This window comes from Myripristis murdjan, chromosome 11 (genome assembly GCF_902150065.1).
Source record: "Myripristis murdjan chromosome 11, fMyrMur1.1, whole genome shotgun sequence".
Classification (NCBI taxonomy): Eukaryota; Metazoa; Chordata; class Actinopteri; order Holocentriformes; family Holocentridae; genus Myripristis; species Myripristis murdjan.
In genome coordinates, this window is record NC_043990.1 from 20,379,934 (window position 1) to 20,404,052 (window position 24,119).

The 24,119-nt window shown below is 42.6% G+C and overlaps 1 protein-coding gene across 6 annotated transcripts in view; it reads left to right on the top strand.

Moving 5' to 3' along the window:
* dync1i1a (dynein cytoplasmic 1 intermediate chain 1a) overlaps window positions 1–24,119 on the top strand; it is a 60,716-nt gene that overhangs the window by 12,977 nt on the left and 23,620 nt on the right. For 3 of the 6 annotated variants that reach the window (XM_030063038.1, XM_030063035.1, XM_030063037.1), the window contains exons 8-11: window positions 13,135–13,230; window positions 15,917–16,088; window positions 17,590–17,689; window positions 17,974–18,099. In XM_030063038.1, the coding sequence (XP_029918898.1) occupies window positions 13,135–13,230; window positions 15,917–16,088; window positions 17,590–17,689; window positions 17,974–18,099 (494 nt within the window). The remainder of the gene's footprint in view (window positions 1–13,134; window positions 13,231–15,916; window positions 16,089–17,589; window positions 17,690–17,973; window positions 18,100–24,119) is intronic. The other 3 variants (XM_030063039.1, XM_030063036.1, XM_030063040.1) reach the window with 1 other exon arrangement.

Genomic DNA, 24,119 nt, shown 5'->3' on the forward strand with positions numbered 1-24,119 from the left:
GCAAGTTGGTTGAGCCAAGTCCCGACCACGCTGCACATACACAAGCAATGGTTATGCCTGGAAGGAAGGGGTGACATTCCACGTAGTTTGGGTAAAACGTAGGCAATCTCTCTCTCTCTCTCCTTCTCTCCCTTTTTCCCTCTCTCTCTCTCTCCCTCTCCCTCTCTCTCTCACCTCATCTTCTCCCTTGACCAGCCAAACCCACATGGCCATGAACGGAGGCAAGGGCAGAACTCTGACAACCACAGTTCTACTTTACTGATCCCAATCTGAAGATAACCATCAACTTCACTTATTACGAAGAAGGAAACTGTGTGTGTGTGTGTGTGTGTGTGTGTGCGTGCGTGCGTGCGTGCGTGCGTGTGTGTGTGTGTGAGAGAGAGAGAGAGACATGCCAGAGAGGGAAGGGGTGAGGGGATTTCAGGCATTTGTGCGTGTGTTTGTCCACGTAGATGTGTGTATAGGTTGGCATGAGTTTAGCGTGAGCCCGACCCAGTCCACAGTAAATTAGTTTTGTTCAGTGGAGCTTTAAAAGAGCCTTAATAGGCCTCAGTGGAAAGGTGGCCAAAGAAACGGATAGGCAGAGTGGGAGAAAGAAAGAAAGGAAGAAAGAAAGAAAAAGAAAGAAAGAAAAAACGTGAGAGGTGAAAATAAAATGGTGGTTACAGGAGATTTGCAATCGAACAGGGATGGAAGAGAAGTGAAAGAGGAAGAGCAGGAAAAGCAGTGAAGGCCACTGAGGGACTTTGCAAATATTATAATGCAGTAATAAGCAGTGAACCACAAGTAAGCCTCCAGAAATACATTTTTGTGTATGTGTGTGTGTGTGTGTGTGTGTGTAAAAGCCCCATTTTAGGGTTAGAAGTTCACAGGGTCAAGGGTGTGGGAGTGTTAATGTTTGTGCATCTATGTATTTTCTATAAGCAAAAGTGTGTGTGCATGAAGCTCTCTCTCCCTCTCTTGTATTTTCTGGCCCATTAGTTTTCAGGGTCTGCACAGGGTGAGTATAGTAGTTCAGTAATTCACTCCTTAAGTATATTTACTGCTTTGAGAGGCTTTCTTTTGACGTGTGGTGGACTGGTAATGGCCTCTAATTGTAAGAAAAAGCCCATTTCCAAGAACCAATCTGAAAAGACACGCTCACACTTATGCAAACACACACACACACAAGCATACACACTCATAAACGTGAACACATGCACTCACGAACATGCAAATGAATAAACAGGGATACGCGCTCACAGAAATGTACACACATGTGCATGTGCATAGTCGCAAAGTGACACCACACACAAATGCACGTAAGTCGTTTGAGCGCTACATAATCCCATAATGAAGCCGTTAAGAAACCAAACTGCAAATTTGTGAAATGATCCTGACCATTGGCAGCACACTGGATCAATTAGAATGTTTACTTTTGTGCTTTTTTTTTTTTTTACTAACTCCTTAATGCATCAAATATGATTCAACAGGTCCTGAAGTGCCGGGTATTTCAGAGATCACACACAGTATCTCCTCTAGGATTTAATTCAGTAGGATTGGATTTCAAATTGGCAGCAAAAACACGCTGGAATCCATGTCTGAATCTAATTATGACTTTAAGAATTAGCACGCTAACAGATCCCAAAGGATTTTTAACATATTCTGTGGTGTTTTGGAACTTCTCAGCTCAGGATTTTGCTGTTGTTTTTTTTTTTTTTAGGGCCATCACTTTCACTCGCTTTAAGTAAGTAGATCACTCGCACACAAAATGGAGTTGTAAAATGTGATCAAGACAATAATACGAGCAAGGCAGGACTCATGTAAACACTACACTCCTATTAGATTACAGCCAGATGAAGTGCAGATTCATCTGTTCATCACATGTACACACAAAGAAATTTTTAAGTGTGAAGTTGCAAATGTGTGACTGTTGATGAGGTTGTGTTCGGCTCACATAAGACAATAATCACAATAACCACATCTCATGTAAATCCAATTATAATAGGAAGGGTCACTTCACAGAACCATGTAAACAGTTCATTTTCACTGTTTTCTTATTGGCAGTAGTTACATTGTAGGGGCCATGCTGGGGCTATGTAATGTAGCCAGTGTTGATATAAGGCATTGTTTAAGGGGAGATTGCCAGATATTATCCACTTTTTTTTTTATAGAGGGAAGATCTTTGGGGAACAAAAGTATTTCTGTGTTGATCATTGGACTGAGTTGCATATCATGCACTCACAATGTAGTGAGTTAGCCTAAACGTCTTCTCTCAGCGTGTTTGTAAATGTCATGGTCCTCTCTGTCTCATGTCTGTCTTGGCATTTTCTATAATCCAGTGAAGGCAAGGTAAGGCAAGTTTATTTGTATAACACCTTTCAAACACAAGACCAATCAAAGTGCCTTACATAAAATTTAAGAAGACATAATAAGCAGATTTAAAAGATGAAATTAAATTAGACTCGAGAAAAATAATGAGTGTAAAATAACACATAAAAACAAGTTAATGCAACATATTTCACTGTACACCAATATCAACCTGACCAAGGCTCTTTACGTCTTGTAGGGCCTGGTAGGAGTAACAGGGTTCTGTGTGTGTGTGTGTGTGTGTGTGTGTGTGTGTGTGTGTGTGTGCGCGTGTGTGTGTGCTTTTTGTATGGGTAGGCACTTGCACTCACAGTTGAACTCACATGTTTGTGCATAAATGTGTATTATTGTGCATGGGTGTCTGTATTTGGATGTCTATATGCATGGATGTATGGATTTCTCTAGGTGTGTGCGTGTGTGTGTGTGTGTGTGTGTGTGTGTGTGTGTGTGTGTGTGTGTGTATGCTGCATGTATGTGTACTCCCACATATGGAAGTGCTTGTCTCAGACATCGTTGTTGTTCCAGCCAGGCTGCTATAACAGGCTGAGCAGACCAGAAGGTGTGTGGGTGTGTGTGTGTATGTGTATGTGTGTATGTGTATGTGTGTGTGTGTGTGTGTGTGTGTGTGTGTGTGTGTGTGTGTGTGTTTTCTCAAGGAAAAGTTCAGCTATAGAATAACCACAGTGAGTGTCCACAGACGGCCTCACACAAAATGTATCATGTTCACCTGTTTTTCTTTAATTTTGTTTTACGTTTCATTTTTGTTTTAATTGCATTTTTTCCCATATTAAACAATTTTTCTGAGTTTTGTGTTGAACTCCTGAATGACAAATTGTCATTGAGATAGCAGTTAATAAGGGATACTGTTTTAAAGCAAGCGTACATGCACTGTGCATTCACACACACACACACACACACACACACACACACACACACACACACACACCCTATTTTCACACACATAGATGTCATTTGGTTCCCTCTATTTTGATCTCCCCTCGTCTTTTCCCTGCAGTCAGGCATAATCGGCCTGTGTCTACTTTTCTCTCTCTCAGTAAAACAAGTCTCAGTTTGGCTTTCAACGTCATCGCCCTCAAAAGGGCACAGCCTCAACTCCTGTTTCACTCCCAAAATTGGTGCAGGGTCCCAAGCGGTGTCTGTCAAAGTGGCTACGGCAGTCAGAACCCAGAGAAACTCCTGATATCAGAGAAAAATAATGTCTTTCACAGTGCGTATGGTATTCCAAGCAAGTCACAGATGATTGCAATTTTCCCCCATGACCACCGTATAATAAGATACATGAAACCCCCCCGCTCCCTCCCTTCCTTCTCTTTCTCTTTCTCTTTCTCCTCTCTCTCTGGCAAAAAAATGGCCATCATCCAAAATAATATTTGCCATCTGATGAGTGCTTGAGAGGAGCAGGAATACGGTTTCACATTTTTTTAAAAATCTTTTCAGAAGGTTTTTATTCCCCTCTGTGCTTATATTTTGTTGAACTTGACTTTTTGACATGCACCCCCCCACCCCTTGTGTTGCATTTTATACGCGTGTAAAACAACAGCAGGTCTTGAACGTTTGCCTGGGTGGTCTCCCTTGTACTCCAAGATCCCATCAATTCTCCTGGGTGTTTCATCTGAGAGGGGAGCAGTTCTCTGCCATGGCTAACTTGGGGTTTTCTAGCCTGCAGTTTTTAGCCTTGCTGTGGTGGTGGTGGTGTGTGCTTGTGTGTGTGTGTGTGTGTGTGTGTGTGTGTGTGTGTGTGTGTGTGTGTGTGTGTGTGTGTGTGTGTGTGTGTGTTCAATTTATTTTTAATCCCTTGTATGTCAAAGTTTTTATTTTTTGACTGTTGTTTTTTTTTTAATCTTTCTGTTAAAAAAAAAAATCTGTTAACCATTGTCTAATCCAGGCAGTGGGTTCATAGCAAAATTTCCTCTTCTTGTTAAGGAAAAATAAGTCTGCTGCTGCTAACAAGGTTTTAACTACTTAAGTGTGTTTTGAATTGTCCTTCAGCCAACCGTGGTACTTGAATCGAACAGGCGTTTAAATCAACTCACTCTGCTGCAGTTGCAATCAATTCAAACCTTTTATTTCGAGATCATTATCATGGTTTATAGTTTGACAGTTGATTGAAATGAAATTTGATAACCGTACTGATTCGCTGGTTGGCTACAGTGTGCTGTGCTATGCTGCAGCTCTCCAGCAGGGGGCACTCTTGGCACATACACTCAACAGGCTCCTCCAAAGCTCTCACCTACCAAAAGTGTCAGATTTTTATTGAGAATGAGTATCAAATTAAAGCTGAATTATGGTGATTTGATCCAAATTTTACAATTAATCCCTAACATGTGTTTGCTTTAGGTGCCGACATCATGAGTCCTAATTTGATTCACTAAATTCTGCTGCTTTGAAGGGCGGTGTTTTCTTGAGCTCATTCACCTAAAAATGAGTGCAAAGTATTGTTGTTTATTTCCTCAGTCTTGCGTATTGCAGTGGATATTGTTGTCTATTTTTAGTGCTGTCCAGTCTTTGAACCCCAGCAGGATTGAAATCCAAGCATCCACAATGCATCAGGCCCATAAAGCCTGTTAGTCCTACCCATCTGCCTGTCCGTCCCTCATTAAAACAAAATGAAACACCATCGTCATGCGAGTGGCAAACACAGACCACCAACCACCGGCTCAGCCACACACACATACACACACACACACACACACACACACACACACACACACACACACACACACTGTATGTGCCCACACCCCATTTCTGAGTGACACAAATCCCTGCTTGGATGACGTGTTGAAAAGTGAGTTGATGCCACAGCCATGATTTTAAGACACACACTCTCTCTCTCCTTCTCTCTCCTCTCTCTATCACTCTCTCTGTCTGCCTCTCTCTCTCTGACTTGGTTTTTGACAGTTTGGAAAGTTTGAAGTCATGGGTTTTAATCAGGGCCTTGCGGCCAGGCGCGGAGCATGGCGTGGCGTGGCATGATGGCTCAGTTTAAAGATGTGGGTCTGGGTCGGTGCCAAGCCTGGCTGGCATTGAGAGAGTGAGTGAAAGAGAGGGAGAGACAGAGGGAGAGAGAGAGAGAGAGAGAGACAGAGGGAGGGAGAGAGAGGGAGAGAGAGAGAGAGAGAGAGAGAGAGAGAGAGTAGTACCGACCCCCAAAGGCCTGAATGGGCTGCATTAATGAAAGCTGATTATGTGTGGGCATGCATGTGTGCATACGGTGTACTCTCTCTCTCTCTCTCTCTCTCTCTCTCTCTCTCTCTCTCCCTCTCTCACTCTCACTCACACTCACACACGCACACACACACACACACACACACACACAATGTTTGATCAGTGTGGGGAAGTGTGGTAGAGAGACAAATTAATCTAAATCATCCTGTGGGTATTAACCTTGCCAGTTTTACATCAGATGCTGGTGCTTGTGTGTGTGTGTGTGTGTGTGTGTGTGTGTGTGTGTGTGTGTGTGTGTGTGTGTGTGTGTTTGTATTTGTGTGTGTGTGTGTGTGTGTTTGTGTGTGTATGTGTGTGGGTAATACTTTTCCCCCACTGTGGCAATCATGACTTGATGAACCATGATGAATTTTAAGCCTTATACTTCAGTAAAACAAATGAAAAGTAAAAAAAAAAAAAACAAAAACAAATAAAAAACAAAACAAAGCAAAAAAAAAAAAAAAAAAAAAAAAAAACATAATAAAATTAACAAGCCTAATGAGATGAAAAGGGCTTGGTGGATTAAGAGTGCCTGGTTTCAGACAAAACTTTACACCTTCTTTTGTACTTAACTAGTTTATTCCTCCCTTGGTCACTACAGAAAATAAATCAAACATTTTAATAAAAACTTACTAAATGTATGACTGGTGATGTGGTGCTCTTTGGATGCCACTTCCTTGCAAGGAGTTGGGTTTAAATCAGAGACTGAGCTGATGTCATGCTGCTGCACCTCTCTCTGCAGCCTATCCTGTACGTGTTCACTGGCTCTCAGCTGTTTAGATGTCAGTAAAATACTTGGGTAGGTTGGATGACCTTCTCACCTCTTACTAAAAAAAGAGGAGGCACATAGTTTTATGTAAATCCTGCCAGATCTTTCTTACTCTCATTTTGGAAAGAACATTTTGATTTACAGTGTAATGGATTAAAGGCTTGCAGAAAGTGTGACTGTTCTGTCCAGATTTTGACAAATAATGTACAGCAGCATTAATTTAACTTTGGGTCAGCACCCAAAACGGGCTGTGAGCTTACTCCTGTTGGCTGTGTACATGAAGACATAATGTTTATGTTCCAGTGAGTTAAAGAGTCTACATTTCTTCAGTTTTGGTCACATGTTGACAGGTTTAAGACGAAGAACCCGTAAGGTCTGAGAAGAGCCGAAGCTCTTTAGTCCCACTGTTCGCTTTTTTACAGAATACAGTTTGCAATTATATTATTTTACAATTATCAATTTTTACAGCCTATGAAGAAGTATTGTGTTCACAGTTTTTCATGGCTGATGCTGACATAATATCTAGTGTGGCAAAACAAATTTCCTTAATGCCTATCATGTATCATTTTATTTATCTTAGGATTGCGTCAGCTTATCTCCAACCTGTATCATTATTTCAGTCCCATAAAATCTGTGCGGTTTTATAAATCTTTTTCGGGGACTTGGATAACAGATTATGTTACTGTAGGTGGGAGAAATAAAAGTGAGAGAATTCCCCTAAGACGCCTCGGGTCGTTTGTAATATCTGCTGGGATGAAGTGTATAAGTGTGTGTGTGTGTGTGTGTGTGTGTGGTGTGTGTGTGTGTCGTGCCAGGCCCACATTAGAGGAGCCTTTCAAGTCATGTTGGCCTCCTCCTACTCCTCTGCATAGGGCCTGTGTTGTGGTCTGCATACTGCTCAACAGCCAACCTCCCAGAACCCCTGCGAACTCCGTGTGTGTGTGTGTGTGTGTGTGTGTGTGTGTGTGTGTGTGTGTGTGTGTGTGTGTGTGTGTATGATTTTAAAGGGTTATTCCCAGTGCGTGGGATCCCCAAAGTTCTACTGATAGTCTCTCGGAAGTACTTTGTGTCCCCTTCCTTCCCACTTTTCCCTCCGCCTCCGCTCAGTCGTATCTGCATACCGCCTCTCCATCATTGTGTTTCAAACAACAGAGCAAGGATCTATAGGAATTATGAGCCCCATCAACTTTGTTTGTGTCATTGTGACTCAGTTCTGCAATCACCTCCATACTGTCAGGGTGGGCCTGGAGCTCGGCAGCTCTGCCCCCATAATATACTGGAGGGCAAACAATTGGGCCTGGTCTCATCTTCCTCTTCACGCACACACACACGCACAGTTGGGTTCATAATAAAACAGTAAGCTGACTCTTTGGCCCACACCAGCAGAATACATGCTAACACATTATTGATACGACAGTCCATGCCACTGTGCTGAACTGTATAATTGAACTGAAAGGCAATAAAAGATTGTGTACATCTGTAGGTAATGTCAGTATCTTTTAAGCAACCCTCCACAGGCTAGCAGCTACCCACTGTGAACTAATATGGGATGTTTAAGCTGATTAAAATCTCAGCAGTGTAGCAAGCTGTGTCAACACTGTGTATCCTCTTTGTCCTAGTATGAGATTGGACAGTTTCTGAGGTAATTCATTCTCCTGTTGGTCAAATGAGCCTCAAGGGACAGCTCAGGCCTCATCCACCACAAATGTTAATTAGCCATTAATTAATAACTTGGAGACAATCTAAGGGGGCTTAGAGGGATCTAGCCCTGCAACAGTTTACCTTGTATTGCTTTGTAGTTGAACAGGTGTTAAGCAGAGATTCGCTTGTCCAAGCCCAACTCTGAAGCCATCGTCTTGCCATTTACATTACAATATGTTCCATGTTGTTTTGGAGCATGCAAAAACAGATTAAAAGCCATCCACTGCCTCACTGTACTCCAATTTAGGATCAACTGCGCAAGCGCCCTTGGCCTGTCAAATGGTAGCTGGCCACAGACTGCCAGTGCAAAAATAGAAGCATACAGAGTGCCTTTAATATAATGGTAAACCAATGCCTTGTCTCTATTTTTGCTACAAATACCATTTAGATGCTGTACTTGTCAGTCAGACTTTTCTCCGAGGGTCAGTCAACATCCACTGAACTGTCTCTTAATGTATGCTTTTTAATAAAACATCCTGATTAGTAGGCCTAAGAACATTTTTGTGTGTTTTGTCAGTTTGGGTAATTGCTGTGGTAATTTAAATAAAAGGAGAAAACACTTTCTTTGAATGGTGTGTGAAGCATATAAAACATATAGATACAAGGTAAAGTGTCGCAGGGTTAAGAGTGATCTGGCCTCAGAGTTTAGAGAAGCTTTGTATAATTGTATGCAAGGGTAGAAACATGAAACATGCGTATGACCTATTATCCTACTTGAGACATAGTACTGTATCACTTTACTGTGATATAGTTTACTCACAGGCGAAGTTATAAATAAAAAGTAGTGTTTAAAATGTTTGGAGTAATAGAGAACATGTGGGTGCCTAGCTTTCGCAAGCAATTGCACACCTTTGTAAATGTATGTGTGTATGTATGTATAAATAAATCATTTATAACTACACTTTAACATAGTTGAGGCACCGTCCTGTACAATCTGTGAAAACCAATGTCCGCCTGTAGGACAATAAGTAATCTATCCTAATGAAGTAAAACTACATTACTATTCTCACTGCAAGTGACCACACAATTTGCCAGTTTCTAACATAATACTTATGGAAAATGTGCAATATGTGCACTCTTTAACTGATGTGAACTAAAATGTAGTGACCTACAATACTCAAAACATACTTGGGTAAATGCATAATTAGGCCCAGTAACCTCTTAAAAAACTCGAACTGTTCAGGTGCACAAAAAGCTACTCGTTTTCAGCAAAAAGAGCAATAGTGATTGGTTCCATCAATCCTCAGGTGTGTTTATAGAACTTTGTGCACTGGGCATGCATAATTTTGTGCATTTCCAAATTCCTGCGTACATATATGCATTTCTTCAAACTTGTACACATTTGTGTGATAGTGTGTATGTGTGTATTTGTGTGTGTGTGTGTGTGTGTGTGTGTGTGTGTACTTGTAGTTGTATCTCGCCACTCTGAATCTGTGTGTCTACATACCTGCTGAGCTGTGCTGAATTGACTGGGCCCGGCCAGCGTGAGTAAGCAGCCAGGGGAAGATTGAGGCAGGCAGATGCGGCGGGCCCCGGGCTAGCGAGGATATCATTACCCCACGGGTGTAGCCAGCCAAAACGGGAGCCCCCAAGCGGAGTTTCATCAAGGTGGACCCCCACCAGCAGTGAGGGGGAGGATACCGGTTAACCTGTTGTCCTGTGGCGAGGCGCGGTATTAAGCGGCAGGTGGACAGAGAAAGCATCCCGTGACTGGAATGAGGTGGAAACAAGAAAGTGTGGAGATACTTACAGGGTAGCAGGCACACACACACACACACACACACACACACTGACAGGCAGACACACATACTGTAGAAGCAGAGGGAGATTGTCTCTTTTCATTTGTAACCCCGCTTTTGTTTCACATCCTAAGATTCTGTGATTATGCAGGAATCCCTGTAGCGCCTGTTTGTGTGCTTGTGTTTGTGCTTTTGTTTGTTTGTGGGAACACTTTACATAAAGTTTTATATTATCTTGCATACCCTATGAATCTTATTCTGCAGTATCATTTTACTACAATGTAGCTTTTCCTTTACTTTGAGCGCATGCACAAAAGTGTCTCTGAAAATTTCCGTTCAAAGGAAATAGTCGGGATATTTTTGGTGCTCGACTGTGACAGAACAACATGATACATGGCCGTTGGCAACAACATCAGCAGTATCTTCATACGGGATTTGGACCGTCTCCCCTCAGTGAGGTAACCCATAGGCCATGAATCACGCTGCCTTGCTCCAGAGTCCTGTGGTCCGGGGCTTGACGGTTTGACCGCTCCTCAATGTGGTCGCTCTCCTCTCCTCACGCTCCTCCCATCCCCATCACCACACATTCCAACCACCGGACCAGTCACGTAAGGTCAGAATGGAGTAGAATAAAATGAAATAAAAGAAAAGAACAGAATAGAACTTTATGCTATTATGTTTAGATGCGGTAGGTTTACAGGAGCTCATTCGCATCCCGAGGCGTTGAAGTTTGTGGAGGAGCCACCACAGTTTGTGGAGGGCAAGAATGACGGATACATGGGAGAGAAAAAATAGAGAGAGAGAGAGAAACAGCTATAAAAGTTGAGGCAGAGATAGAGAGAGAAGTTGGGGAACAGGAGGGAGAGACAAAGGGAGCGAGAGAAGGGTATTCCTGTGCCTTTTCTGTTTGGAGCTCGTCTGTTTTGGCAGCAAGGAGACGGAGCTAGTCTGGCAGTCTGCCTGTCTAGTCCTCTCTGGTCTCTCCTCCATACTGTTGTGTCCCTGGTGTTTGGATCACTACAGCTGGCTGTTAACCACCGACTTGGACGGGGCCCTGCTGCCATATGTTTGATTTAGTTTGTTCATTTATTATGTACACGCAGTACGAAAATGAAAATCCATACAGCAGAGATTCTACTTACATGGAAAAAGAACAAAAAATACATAAAATACATAGAGGTTGAGGGAACAATGTACTTGGTAGCCTGGAAAAAAAATAAATAAAAGGGACAGAAATTAAGGCCACAAATAAGGATTTAAAGAAACAGTCCACCCAAAAGTTTGCTGATACCTCTGTGCCAGCTGAAACACAGGTGAAGTGTATTTGTCCATACAACACAGGGAGGTAGCGTAACTCCATAGAAGCCTTCACCAAAACACCTGAAGTCAATGAGTCACACTTCTTAGCATTGGAGGTCAATGAGTCACACTCCTTAGTGTTGAAGTCAATGAGTAGTACTTTTTACAGTTGGAGTCTATGAGTAGTGCTTTTTAGTTCCAAAAAGGGCAAAAAAGGACAACAAAATTACTACACGCAGCTCATACAGCCTGATTCCATATTTCTTAAGCCAAACAATCGCATCTTGTTTTAAAAATATATTTTTATATATATTTCTATATTTACTTTAGTAGTTCATGCTAACATGCACACAAGCATCACATGTTCACACGCACTATTTGTGTCTCAAACGGTTCACTTTGTTTGTGAAAAACTCTTGGAGAACTTGCCAGAACTACTTTTGCCAGCTGTCAAGCAGGATGTGGATGCTCCAGGCTTGGGTGTGTAACAGTGTGAACTGTTTTGGTATCAAAGGCTATAGTAATGATTTGCGCTCAGTAACAGCGTAAATCTACTCAGCAGTGTTTTCTACTCACGATGTGTCATTTTGTTGTCATTTCTTTGTCCTCTGTGGAACTCTAAAAAGCGATACTCATTGACTTCAGTTGTTTTGGAGAAGGCTGCTTTTGTATGGACAAAGACACTTTACCTGTGTTTCAACTGGCATGGGGCTGAGTAGATCATTTTGGGGTACTTTAAACCCTTTTTGGAATGCATTATGCAACATGTTTGGTCATATATTCTGTCATTTTTTTAACAGGTAGCAGTGAGTTCATGAGGAGCTTAGGAGAGTCCAAGTGATAAATGGACAGTTCATCTGGTACCAAGAGCGGCCCTTGATCCAGTGGTTTTAACAATGCCCCAGGGCACACTCCAGCTGAGTTAAACACACCCTGACGTGTGTGTCTGTGTGTGTCTGTGTGTGCCTGCGCGCAAGTGTCAGTGTGTGTGAGACATGACACGTCTGAGGGTGTGATGTAGTCACTTCCTCCCACTAAACTGAGCGGCTGTTGTCAGCTTGACCCTGCGCCAGTTAACCCCTGGCACTGCAGGGTTAGGGTAGTGAGAGAAAGAGAGAGTTGTGTGTGTGCGTTGAGTGTGTGTTGGTGGACCACAGGTGTCTGGTCACAGTGTCAGGGTGTTAAGAGGTCTTGAGAGAGGCCCCCTACTCTCGGCATCTGTTTTGGAAGGGAGGGAGAGGGAGAGAGGAGAGGTTGGTGAAGGTTACTAACACACAGCCTGAGGGGGGAGAGAAAGAGAGAGAGAGGGAGAGGGATAGAGAGAGAGAGAGTAGCTAACAAGCAGGTGCCTGTGTTGACAGCAGCTCTTCTTACTTGAACACATCACACAGACACACACACGCTAAATCCTTGCTCTCTCTTGGGGAGAGTTGAGGGTAATTGCAGTGTCTGATTGGATGGAATGTAGTGGGAATCCCCCTTTGTACACACACACACACAAATACACATGCACACACCACTGGATCTGTGTTTGGGGTCAAAGGTGAAGACAAGAGCGGAGCATGCACACAGCTCAGAAACGCTTCCTGCTGTGTGTGTGTGCATGCATGTCAGGGGGAACGTGAGTATTAATTTCCCGCACAATGAGCAATATGGATGCACACATGTGCACCATGTGAGTGCAAGCTTAAGCACTGCCACAGAAATGGGTGGGGGTGTGTTTCTTTACTTTTTTTTTTTTTTTTTTGGAAGCCATATGTTTGCACATGTATGTTTGTATAATGTGGGCCCGAGCCATATACAGTAGTCATGGAAAGACTGCGTGTTTTTGTGTTTGTCTGCAATCACGCAATTGTGTGTGTCTGTGTTTGTGAGTGAAACCCATGTGGCCTGAATGTCAGTTAGTCAGGTGTACTGTTGCATGTCTGGGAATGATTATTTTGGTAAGGGCAGGGGAGTCGGGGGTGGGGTTCTACACAGGGGGAGGTAGAAGAAAATTGGAACAGCTGTTGATTAACATGACTCTCTTTTCTCTCTTTTTCTTTCTCTTAGTAGAGGAGGAAGAGGAAGATGAGGAGATGACAGAGATGAAGCCCGGCCCAGAGCTGGAGCAGCAGGACGACGACGACAACAAGGAAACAAAGGAAGGTACGAAAAATGGATAATGGAAAGTGAAACAGTCTACTGGCAAATGTACCAGTAAACTACCATCATTTCAGTGACACAGGTTTTGATGTGAGTTTGATTATTGGGTTATGGTAGATACAAGTTACAGCCATATGGCTTCTGGTTTTGTGTACTACACACCATTTCCAGCCACCTCATCAATCCTTGTGTACTCTTTCCTCAACCATTCTCATCCCTGTGTCCTCTCTTTAAACCAAAACAGTCTATCCCTTTACCTTTAAAATGCAACCTACTTTCCGTCACTAATGTACTTCCTCTTTACCCTTGTGACCCGAAACTAAGGTTGACATTACCATCTTGCCAGCCATTCTGACACGCTAGGAAACAAATGAAGCAGCTTTAGAGCATCCCTTTGATGTAGTAATGATCATGTTGATGACATGCAGACTCAGGCTTCATGTAGTGTTATAATGTTGTGAAACAATAATTGTAAGTGCAATAATTAGACTCTCTCACTTGACAGGAATATGTCAGGAATTGTGAAGTTTTGTGATTGGCTGTTGCAGTGAAGTTTGTGATAGGCCAGCTCCACATTCTTGTTCCTATAGTCCTCTTCTTTCCTCATCTTATTAGATGTTAGATGCTAGTCAAACTGTCAACAAACGCAGTCACTCGCGTGTGACACCCAACCCTCGCCAGTCAGTGGCTGTATCAGATGAACGGGTGGGGGTCGGTTTGGTTGGGGGGTAAGGGTGGGGGTTAGGGCGGGTCCAGCTTATCAGCTCCATGGCATTCAGGGGTCAGCACTGATTAAAAACCTGTCACTTGACCCCCCCCTCCCTTGACTGCACTTCAAAGTAGATGGGAATGGAGAGGGATGTGTGTGTGTGTGTGTGTGTGTGTGTGTGTGTGTGTGTGTGTGTGTGTGTGTGTGTGTGTGTGTGTGTGTGTATGTGTGTGTGTGTGTGTGTGTGTACAGGTCATGTAGTAAATTACTGAGAATGGCTGAGGGACCCTGGCTGGATTAAAACACAACACATGATAAACATGTGGAAGAAACATATTCATACACAATCACATACACACACACACACAAACACCAATAGACTCTGACTCAGAGGAACAGATAAACTCAAACACACATAAACAGATGCGCACACACACACACACACACACACATAAACACACAGTCATCCGTCTCCTCTCCATCCTGGCCTATTAGAAAGTCTGGCCTTTGATCTTTGCCACTTGATTCACTGGGCCTTTTCTGACAACTCATAAGAAATACAAAGGGATGAAGGGGGGGATCAAAGTCAAGGGCCAGGGTAAAGGTCCAAATATGTGTGCATGTCTGTGCGTGGCTGTGTGTAAGATCACATGTGCGCTTGGGGACAGTGACTTCAAACAGCGGACAGCGTGCTGTGCGGCCATTACGTTCAAAGGGAGGCGGGCTGCTCAGAAGGCTTTGTTTGTCTCTTGTTTATGAAGTTCTTTACTGTAGGGTTTTATTAGAAAAATGCATTAGGAGCTGTTTGTAGTTTATTATGTCCTGGATTTAACTCTGCTTTTGATAGAGGTCAAGTCAGCAGTGATGTGACATTGGAAAAGCGTGATGTACTGTTATGGCATATATCATTGTACATCATCATAGTAATGACAGTGTCGTGTGTGTTTGTGCTTTGAACTTAGGGGTAGTTGATGTTTCAGTATGAAACTTGTGCTGTTATCAGTACTTGAGAGTATAATATAGCAATCATGATACAATTAACTGAAACACACCTGTGACTGTATTCCTTTTGTTGAATTAAACTATTGAAATTATTTGAAATAAAACATTAGCCTATTTCAAGTGTTTCTTATTCCTTATTTTAAGTCTAGTTAATGCTCCACCTTATTTTAGTGTTTTTACTCAAATACTTTTAACCTGCTCCCCTAGCTTCAGTTCTCTTTTACACACACACACACACACACACACACACACACACCTACACTTCTTAGTATCTCACTGCACACATGTCTGCTCTGTTGACTTTCTTTGTCAGCAGTGTGTTTATAAACTTGCCCAGAAAAAATATTATATAATATTATATTTTTTTCATCCATGATTCCATTTTCACAACAGCATGTGAGCTGCATGTAGGGCCGCCTTGTTGTTAGTGACATCTTGAAACCAACATGGTACAGAATGACTCTGTCATATCTTCTGTAGTAGCGAGGTGCTGAATTTTGATATGCAGCCATACTGATAGCATGTTTAAGACCATGTGTCTAGACAAACGAAAATGCTAGTTACATGTTACATGATGATGGTGAGGGTGAGGGACAAAGAGGGTCAAGGGTGATGTGACACTGTTGCACCAATGGGAAACCTTGAATGGGTTGAATTATATTTTTGCTGTCGTTAATATACCTGGGCGCCTAGGTATAACATATGTGTGGGAGACACTGTGACATAGTAAACCCCTCTGAAATGACATGTTGCAATCATCACACGAGGTTATTTACTGTTATAGCATAAACTGTAAATTAACACACCATTTATGTTCTATCCAGCAAAACGGATATTCTTACAAGTGATCCATAGTCGAACAAATACATAAAAGTGTCTTTGTTTTTAAAGCTATATAATTTGATAAGTTGTTGTTGAGTTTTTCCCTGACAGAAATAAAATGCTATCATGCCTCGGTGCTCATATGTCCTCCAACAGGCGTGTTCCCGGTGCTGCGGGAGCTGACGGAGGAGGAGAGGCAGCAGATTCTGCACTCCTCTGAGTTCCAGAGTTTCTTCGACTGCAGCATCCGGGTGATGGAGCGAGCGCTGGCCGAGGACAGCGACATCTTTTTCGACTACAGCGGCCGAGACCTGGAGGACAAAGAAGGGTGAGGGGGTGGGGGAGGACAGGAAGGAAAATGAAAGAGGGAGGGAGGCGGAGGAAAGAAAGAGACCTCAGCTCATGCATGTGTGTTCACTTGGCGTGCCTAGAGCTTAGAAATGTGCTAAGACTGAGTCGTGCCCACTGTGTCATTGCAGGGGCCTGGGAGCTACTTTGTTCTTCAAAACACATGTCTTCCCAGTGATGTCACACACTCAAGCCAGGGTAGGGGGTGAAAAACTCTTGTGAAGTGGCAGTCGCTCTGTCTTTAAGAGCATTGTCTTGTCATCTGAAAGGTTGCCTCCAAATGAGAGAGGTTATCAAAGTGTTGGCTGAAGTCTAAGAGTCATTAGTGCTGTAGGCTGATGTGGGGCACAGCTCTGCTGGTGGAGAAGAATGCCGCCTCTGCCTGCTCACTTCAACTTAACAAGTGTGTTAAAGGATAGGCTTGTTTTTTTTTGCAAACCTTGTACACATCCTTGCTGTCTGCTACTAAAATGTGTAACGCTGTGTTCACTTGAACTTGGAGCTCAGAATTTCAGTTTTGTAAATTTTGACAACATGGTGTTCACATTTTCGACTCAGGAAAATTGGATGCTCTTTTCTTTTGTAATCCATGTGAAAGAAAATTAAGTTTGTTCTTCTTGTGAGCATTTATTTATACTAAGTTTACCAGGTGAATTCCCTGTTGCTGCAGGTCAGAAATGTACATGCAAATTAAGGATGAACAATATTGGATTTTATGACTCTGTTTTCCAACACTTCTGGCCAATTGCTGATGCCGATACCAATATTTGCACATAATGTTTTTCACCTAATTGCGGAGAACATTGAATCTCTCGTGTGGTATTAACATATTATTATTCCTACTCTTATTGTGATGGCTCACTGGCAGATGCTCACATAACTTACAAATCTTTTCAAAATGCACACATTCACTGCACAAGAAAAGAAAACAATTTATTCTTATAAAACATTTTCTTTCAAACAAAATTATAAGATTCATTCTACTTTAACAGGCTTGGATGATGCTCTCCCTGAGACAATCCTGACACCAGCCACAACCAGGGCAAATTTGACCTATTTCATTTTGGCATGTCATATCGACAGAAATATTCATTATCAGGCCAATAGTGATATTTCATTTTAAAGCCAATATCAGCCAGTACTGATGACTTGTCAATGTTATCATGCATCCCCAATACAAATCTATCCTAACTTAGTCACTGGCCTCAGACCTGATTTGAATACACTTATGATTTAAAAGACTTTTTGATTTGTTTAATGTAATGTATTGATTACATTATGACCTCATTTCATTTTCACTACGATGTTCGACTGTCTTTAATTCTCATTTAGCATTGCAAGAAAACTGTATATATGGGATGTCAAGCTCACACACTGAATCGGTTCTGAGGATTCTTCTTGGTTCACACTCAAATGTAATCCACTTGCCTGTGTTTGGCCAGTAAGTGACCTTGCCCCTTGGCCTTGTTGGCTGCTTGCAGGGACTTGGCCGGCGGCTCCAGTCTGTCCTTCAGCAGGCTCTTCTACGATGAACACTGGTCCAAACATCGCGTCATCACCTGCCTTGACTGGTCGCTTCAGGTAAGGCCTGTTGCTGTGTGCAGTGAGTCCATTCAATTTCAGTTCACACGATTCATGAATTGGATTTTTCATCAGTGTTCAAAACCTGGAGAGATTTTGACATAAAAATTCAGTAGGAATTAAGCAGGTAATTTTTATTCTCTATCTTGAACTTCCACAGGGCTCTTCCTCTTCCTTGACATTTCTTCTTCATTTCCGTCATATATCTCCCTCTCCTCTTCCTTGTCCTCCTCCTCCTTCTCCTCTTCTTCCTCCTCTTCCTCCTGCTTTCTCCTATATCCTAGTATCCTGAGTTGCTGGTTGCCTCCTATAACAATAACGAAGATGCTCCCCATGAACCAGATGGTGTTGCCCTGGTCTGGAACATCAAATTTAAGAAGACCACACCGGAATACATCTTTCACTGTCAGGTACATGTCTGGGTCTAACATACATTCCTAAACTCAAGTATTAGTGAAAATTATGGTTTGCTACAGCAACGGGGCGCAGTTAATCAAGTCCAGGTTCTAGGATTTTTTTTTTCTGTTTTGTGGGTGGTAAGTAAAGCATGGGCTTCTAGTTGTTAAGTCTTTTGTTAAAGTGTCACAGAGCTAAATGCAGAAAAAAACATCTTCCATGTTCCTCTCATCTCCCACTCAGCTTCTCAGAATTTCACAATCAAAAGCTCCCTCCTTCTCCTTTATTATTATGATTGCTTAACTGGCAACCCTCAATCTGGCAGTGCCATAACTGGCAAACCAAAATGAGGTCCATGGATGTGGCTGCAGCATTCTGAGACAAGCAGCTAACGTCTGTGGCAAGTTCCCCTTCACCAGCATACGATGATGACTCCTACAGCGCTGAAAAACAAGAAGTGAGGTAGATGGAAATTAAGGTTGGATCCTTACGCCTCAATTTGATCCTTTTTGGTTGGATCGTTACTGAACACTGGCACTGATGGCTAATTTTAAAAGAAGAAATGGAGGTTTTGGTGCAAAAAAGGTCATTGACGGGTATGATGTTAATTACAAGTGATGCTGGGAGTGAAATTGATGGAGTGATGCCTTCTCTGCCTCCTGGGAGCAGGAGGCAGAAGGCATATAGAGACGTCTTGGTAATAAAAAGATGTGGCCTACCACTTCCTAATCCAACGCTGCCACATGTGTGTGTTGGCCCACCCACATTGATGCTGCATCTGATGCCGGTTTGTGCTCTTTCCCATGAAAACACAAGTCTGCTTCATACACGTAACTGTAAATATGGAAATATACCCGTTACTTACTCAGTCCATGTAGCGTGCACACTCCCCTCAAGTTTGAAATAAAGTTGGAAATGCAGTGTATTTTCAGATATAGGCTTCACTGAAACAGGAGAGACATAGTGACATATTTTTTCTCTCTCTCTCTCGCTTGCTCTCTCTCCTTGTCTCTGTCTCTTTCTTTCTTTCTGTCAGACACACACACAACCACATATTCCTGCAGACCGCACGCTGCGTGCAAATATTTCAATCTGAATGGTGCCATATAAGTCTAGCGCCGTAATGGATTTTAAAGCACACCATTCTTTCACAGCACCATAATTTATGCTCATGCTGAAATCCGCGTGGTTTTATGGATAGATTACAGCTATGCATCTTGTAGCTGCAGGATCCAGTAGTTTTTCCATGTGGTTCTCTGACATAATATGTCCGTTCGACTTTATTAACAGTGCGGTTTCTAAGCATGGTGATCTGCGAATTGTCAGTTTTAAAGTGTGGACGTTTTGGGAACACGGGTATGTGTGTGTGTGTGTAAGCAGCTGATAAAATGCTCAGCGTGACAAAATGATGCTGTCAGCTGCAAGTCTGTGCAACAGAAGTGAACTGTTTTCAGAGTGGCTGCAGTGTCTTGGAAATATGATCACAGGAACAAAAGCTGGCATCGGGTTGGAGTGAGAAATTGAGAAATGTGCGGGCAGTTTTCAATCGATAACAGTCTTGTGATTGTTTTTTTTTTATTCTTTTTTTTATTCTCTGACACATAGATGACGCACACGCACGCACACACACAGCTGGCGTGCGCTCACACTGATTTGTTTTAGGTGAATGCCTGCTGGAAAGATGTGCACTAGATGAACTGATATCAGAGAGGGGAACACAGGAGAAAGATTAAGAGAGGAGAAAGTCCCAAATGCCCCCCGGCACTCACCATGTCAGTCAGTGAGTTAGTGTGGCCGGGGGGCCGTTCCGTGCTCTTTCATGAAGGGGAGAAAGAAAAACGAGTGACAGAAAGAGAGACAGAGAGAGAGAGAGAGAGAAAGGAAATAAACAGGGAGTAAGAAAATAGGGTGGGGGGAGCTGAGGGAGAAACAGAATATGATCGATAGAATGGGAAAGTCAAAAGAAAAGGGGAGAGAGCAGAGGAGGGCGGGCTCAAACCGTTTGGCATCGGCCCTGGCTCCTTCACTCGCTGCTGGATTGGGATGAAAGGAGCGCAGGAGCGGTTAGAAGAGAGGAGCGAAGGGATTGTATTTTTTCTTGCTCTCCCTCTGCGGGGTCTATTGCAAACAGAGACGCAGCCCTCTAGTTAGCCGCGGATCAGATGGCTCTTAATGTGCGAGCATGTTCTGCCGTTTAACCCCCCTAAACCACAGGGCTGCCTCCCTTCACCCCCCACATCCCCCCATTTCTTTCTCTCTCTCTCTCTCTCTTTATTTTCTCCTCTTCCATCTCCCTCTCCTGATGTAGAGAAAGGAAGGAGTTGTGCCACTGCAACTTCACGTGCTTTCTTTCTGCATTTCTTTAATCACACATACATGTAGTACACACACATACACAAACACACACACACTCACACACACACACACTCACACAAGAGTTGAGTTGGCAGGCGCCCACTTGCTGCTGCTGGCAGGCCCCAGGAGATGGCTTTGCAGCATTCCAGCATCTCAGCCATTTTTATTTTTCCAGACCTGCCCACAATGGCAGCTTTCATCTCCACGATGGATGGATAGGTAGATGGGTAGATGAATAGACAGATGGATGAATCTGCGTCTGTGTGTGTGTGTGTGTGTGTGTGTGTGTGTGTGTGTGTGTGTGTGTGTGTGTGTGTGTGTGTGTGTGTGTGTGTGTGTATGTGTGTTAGTGTGCAATTTTATATGTGTAATGTATTTAATCTGCAGGGGAGGGGGGGTATAGATACAAAAGAATGACAGTGCTGGGCTGGGAGTGGAAGGCTGAGGTTTGTGGTTGAGGTCTAGTGCAGGGGAGGGCTATACTGTGTAAGGCTTATAGATAGGCTTCATGTTTCAGCTGGGGTTTTGGCGAGGTCAGGACTCTATATTCTTAGTTGGGATTATGTGCAGTTCCGGTGAAAGGGCTTAACACTGCAAAAAAACATCCATCTTAAAACATATAGCATCGTATTTGACCATAGAGTATTGTATTTTCTTAAAATAAGTGAAAATTCTACTCTATTGGGTGAGATAATCTCACTTGTTTCCAGAAAACAAGTGAGAATAAAGCAGATCGCTCCATTTCTATCAAGCAAAATGACACTTGATTGAAGAAAATCAGTTAAACAAGTGAAAAAAAAAATTCATTGGTTTTTAAGAAAAAGATTTAATTACTCAGTATTAGAAGAAATAGCTATAATATAATCTGCATGTGTCGGTGGATTGATTACGTTCATGCTGGTGGAGCCCATGTGGTGGACAGTAAATCGAAGTGATAGGTGGTGTTGGTTTAGTTTTGGTTTGGCAGGAGTCTAAATGTGGATGATTTTGGCAAGTGCAGGATGGGAATCATGAGTTTTGACAATGTGCAGTGGGGACAACTGTCAGGATTTGGTTAAGTGTGGAAATTCCTCTAAAATCTTGTGCAGCAGGACCCAGTTTGACAAATACTGTTCCACTGAGGACAAAACAGAGAAGCTTACGGTGACACAAGCAACATGAAAACACAAATTTTCAAGGAATATTCAACATCCTGCTGTCCTGTATCATCCCATCTTCATACCCCACTGTGTTCCTGTCTCAGAAAAAAAAACTTCCCTCTCTCCTCCTCTCTTATTTTTCTAAAGATCATAGGTATATTTTCTGTTGTCAAATGTTGCTGCTCCAACCCATTATTACTGGTGGCTTGTAATGAAATTTCACACAGCTAAATCTCCAAAATGTAAAAAAGGCATAGTGGGTGTGACAGACATGAATATTTCAGTTTATATTTTATTGTGTGCATTTATTGCAGATACACATCCCACTACATATCCCCATTTGACGAATCCTGTGAGATTTTTTTGTTGTTGTTGATATAGTACAGTATGATTTGGTACATAAAATTATATATTATAACTCTTGATGCAGTAAACAGAAGTTAGCTACAGTTGGGAAAGTGGACCCTATGATCAAAACAGTTGTTCCTATACATTTTCTGGATACAGATATACACTTCTATAGTTCCATCCTTATACACTTGGAATTTTATTTGTCTCTCCTGTTTCAAAAAACCCTATAAAGTCACTTATTTACTGTTGCTTTAATTCATTTCATTTCTTTATCTTTTTTATTTTTTTAGTTTTTGTATTTTCTCATTTTGCATTTTCATTTTTTAGCAGTGTTTAGTCTTTGTGATGTTGTATTCTTTTCTGTATCGCTCTAGTTTATGTTTTGTGTCTTTTAGTATCACTAGAGATAGATTAAGTCTGTTAATGTTTTATTCTCTAATTGTGTAATTTCTAGGCAGTGTAGTAATAGTGAAATGAAGCTATTTCTCATTTTGACCCCCTCATGCTGTAGATCCAGGACCCCACTTTGGGAATCATTGATCTATAATAGAGGAGAGGAAGTGTGTGATCCATCAGTGTATGCTAGCAGCGGGTCTGTATTCTGGAAAAGGGCCTGTTGCCGCTGCGGCTTCTGGTACCAGTTGAGCGTGCCTCTCCTCATCAGGACTGTCCCAAAAGAGCTCGGTTGGACCCGTCATCTCCTCGTCCCCAACGTGGTCCAATCTGGTAACTTCACACCAGCCTCTCAAGTGGGCAAAGTCACACCACATTAAAGGCCCATTCCCCTCTAAACCTCTGCCGAACCTCAAACCGCCCCCCTCCTGCCCCTCGCAACCCCTGCCGCTACTGTCATATCCCATTGGACTCAGTCATATTTTTATTAATATCTTGCTGCCTCACATTGCTCCCTAAGTCTTTGGCGCTTCCAGAAAGGTTGAGTAAGAGAAATGTAGCAAGCAAGTGGAGACGGGGAGGGAGACCGAGGCAGAGACAGAACAGAGGAAGAGCGCAACAGAATCAGAGAGAATAGTCAGACATTATTCATAGGCCTTTTCTGGATAGTAGCCCATGTGAAATTACACCAGAGGATGGAGTTGCATTGTGTTCATAAAGCTTAGCGGCAAAATCCTATAAATGCTCAGCGACGGGAGGGGCTGCAATCGTGTGTGTCTGTGTTTGCTTTGTGACACACTAAATAGATGGAGCTTCTTTATTTGTGGTAAAGAGAATTGAGCGTGTTTCATTTTTGGACTAATGGGATTATTTTATTGTGACTTTGTCTGTCCTTATGGGAAGTTGTTTCATTTTGGTATTAGAGAGATTATTTTTTTGGATACATGAGCACATTTGCACCACTACAAACCTTAATGTCAGCCTATGTTAAACTGTTGCATGTCTGAAGTGACATGTGACTATAAAAATAAAGAGACCCCAACATAAATGGTCCAAATAGGCTGTTAATCCACCACAAGTTAACAGAAGAGCTTTATTATGTCTGGGCGTAGATCCTGCAAGCACCTGTCACCATCATGTAGCATTTTGTTGACACTGGTGCACTACAACCCCCCATAAGTATTTAATAGTTTATGGATTTTTTTGTTTTGAAATACAAAACAGTATGGTAGATTAGTTCTTGTTGGTCTCATGCTCATCAGTTACCAGTAGATGGAGCAACATTATTCTGTAAAATGGCAAGAAATGACAACAGGCATAAGTCCTGACTGGTAACATCTGTTCTACAAGGTGATCCATGTCGATCTGTAGCAACGGTAGCTGTCTAAAACTGGCACAGATCAGAGCAGAATGGAAGTATATGGAGTATAATAGGATAGAGGAGGCATTATTTTTGCCATACAGACCCGACTCTAAAGTAACTGCCACTGAAAACACATGTCAACTAAACAAGCTAGAGAATGAAAATAAAGGGAAAGAAGGTCTAGGAGGGAGAGAAAGGCCTGTTTGTGTTCCCCATGCCGCCTCCTCATTCTTTCATTCCATGAAGCCCTCATTCTTTGCCTGGTGAAATGGAGTCTCGGCTTGGTATTTCTGCCTCTTTGCCAGAAACCACAGAGTGACAAAATCCGTGGGGTGTCATAAATGAGTGAAGCCAGAGGGAGAGAGAAGGGGTTGGAGGGGGGGAGTCGGAGGTGGGGAGGGGGGCTCAGAGGTGGAGATGCCAAGGGAAGACA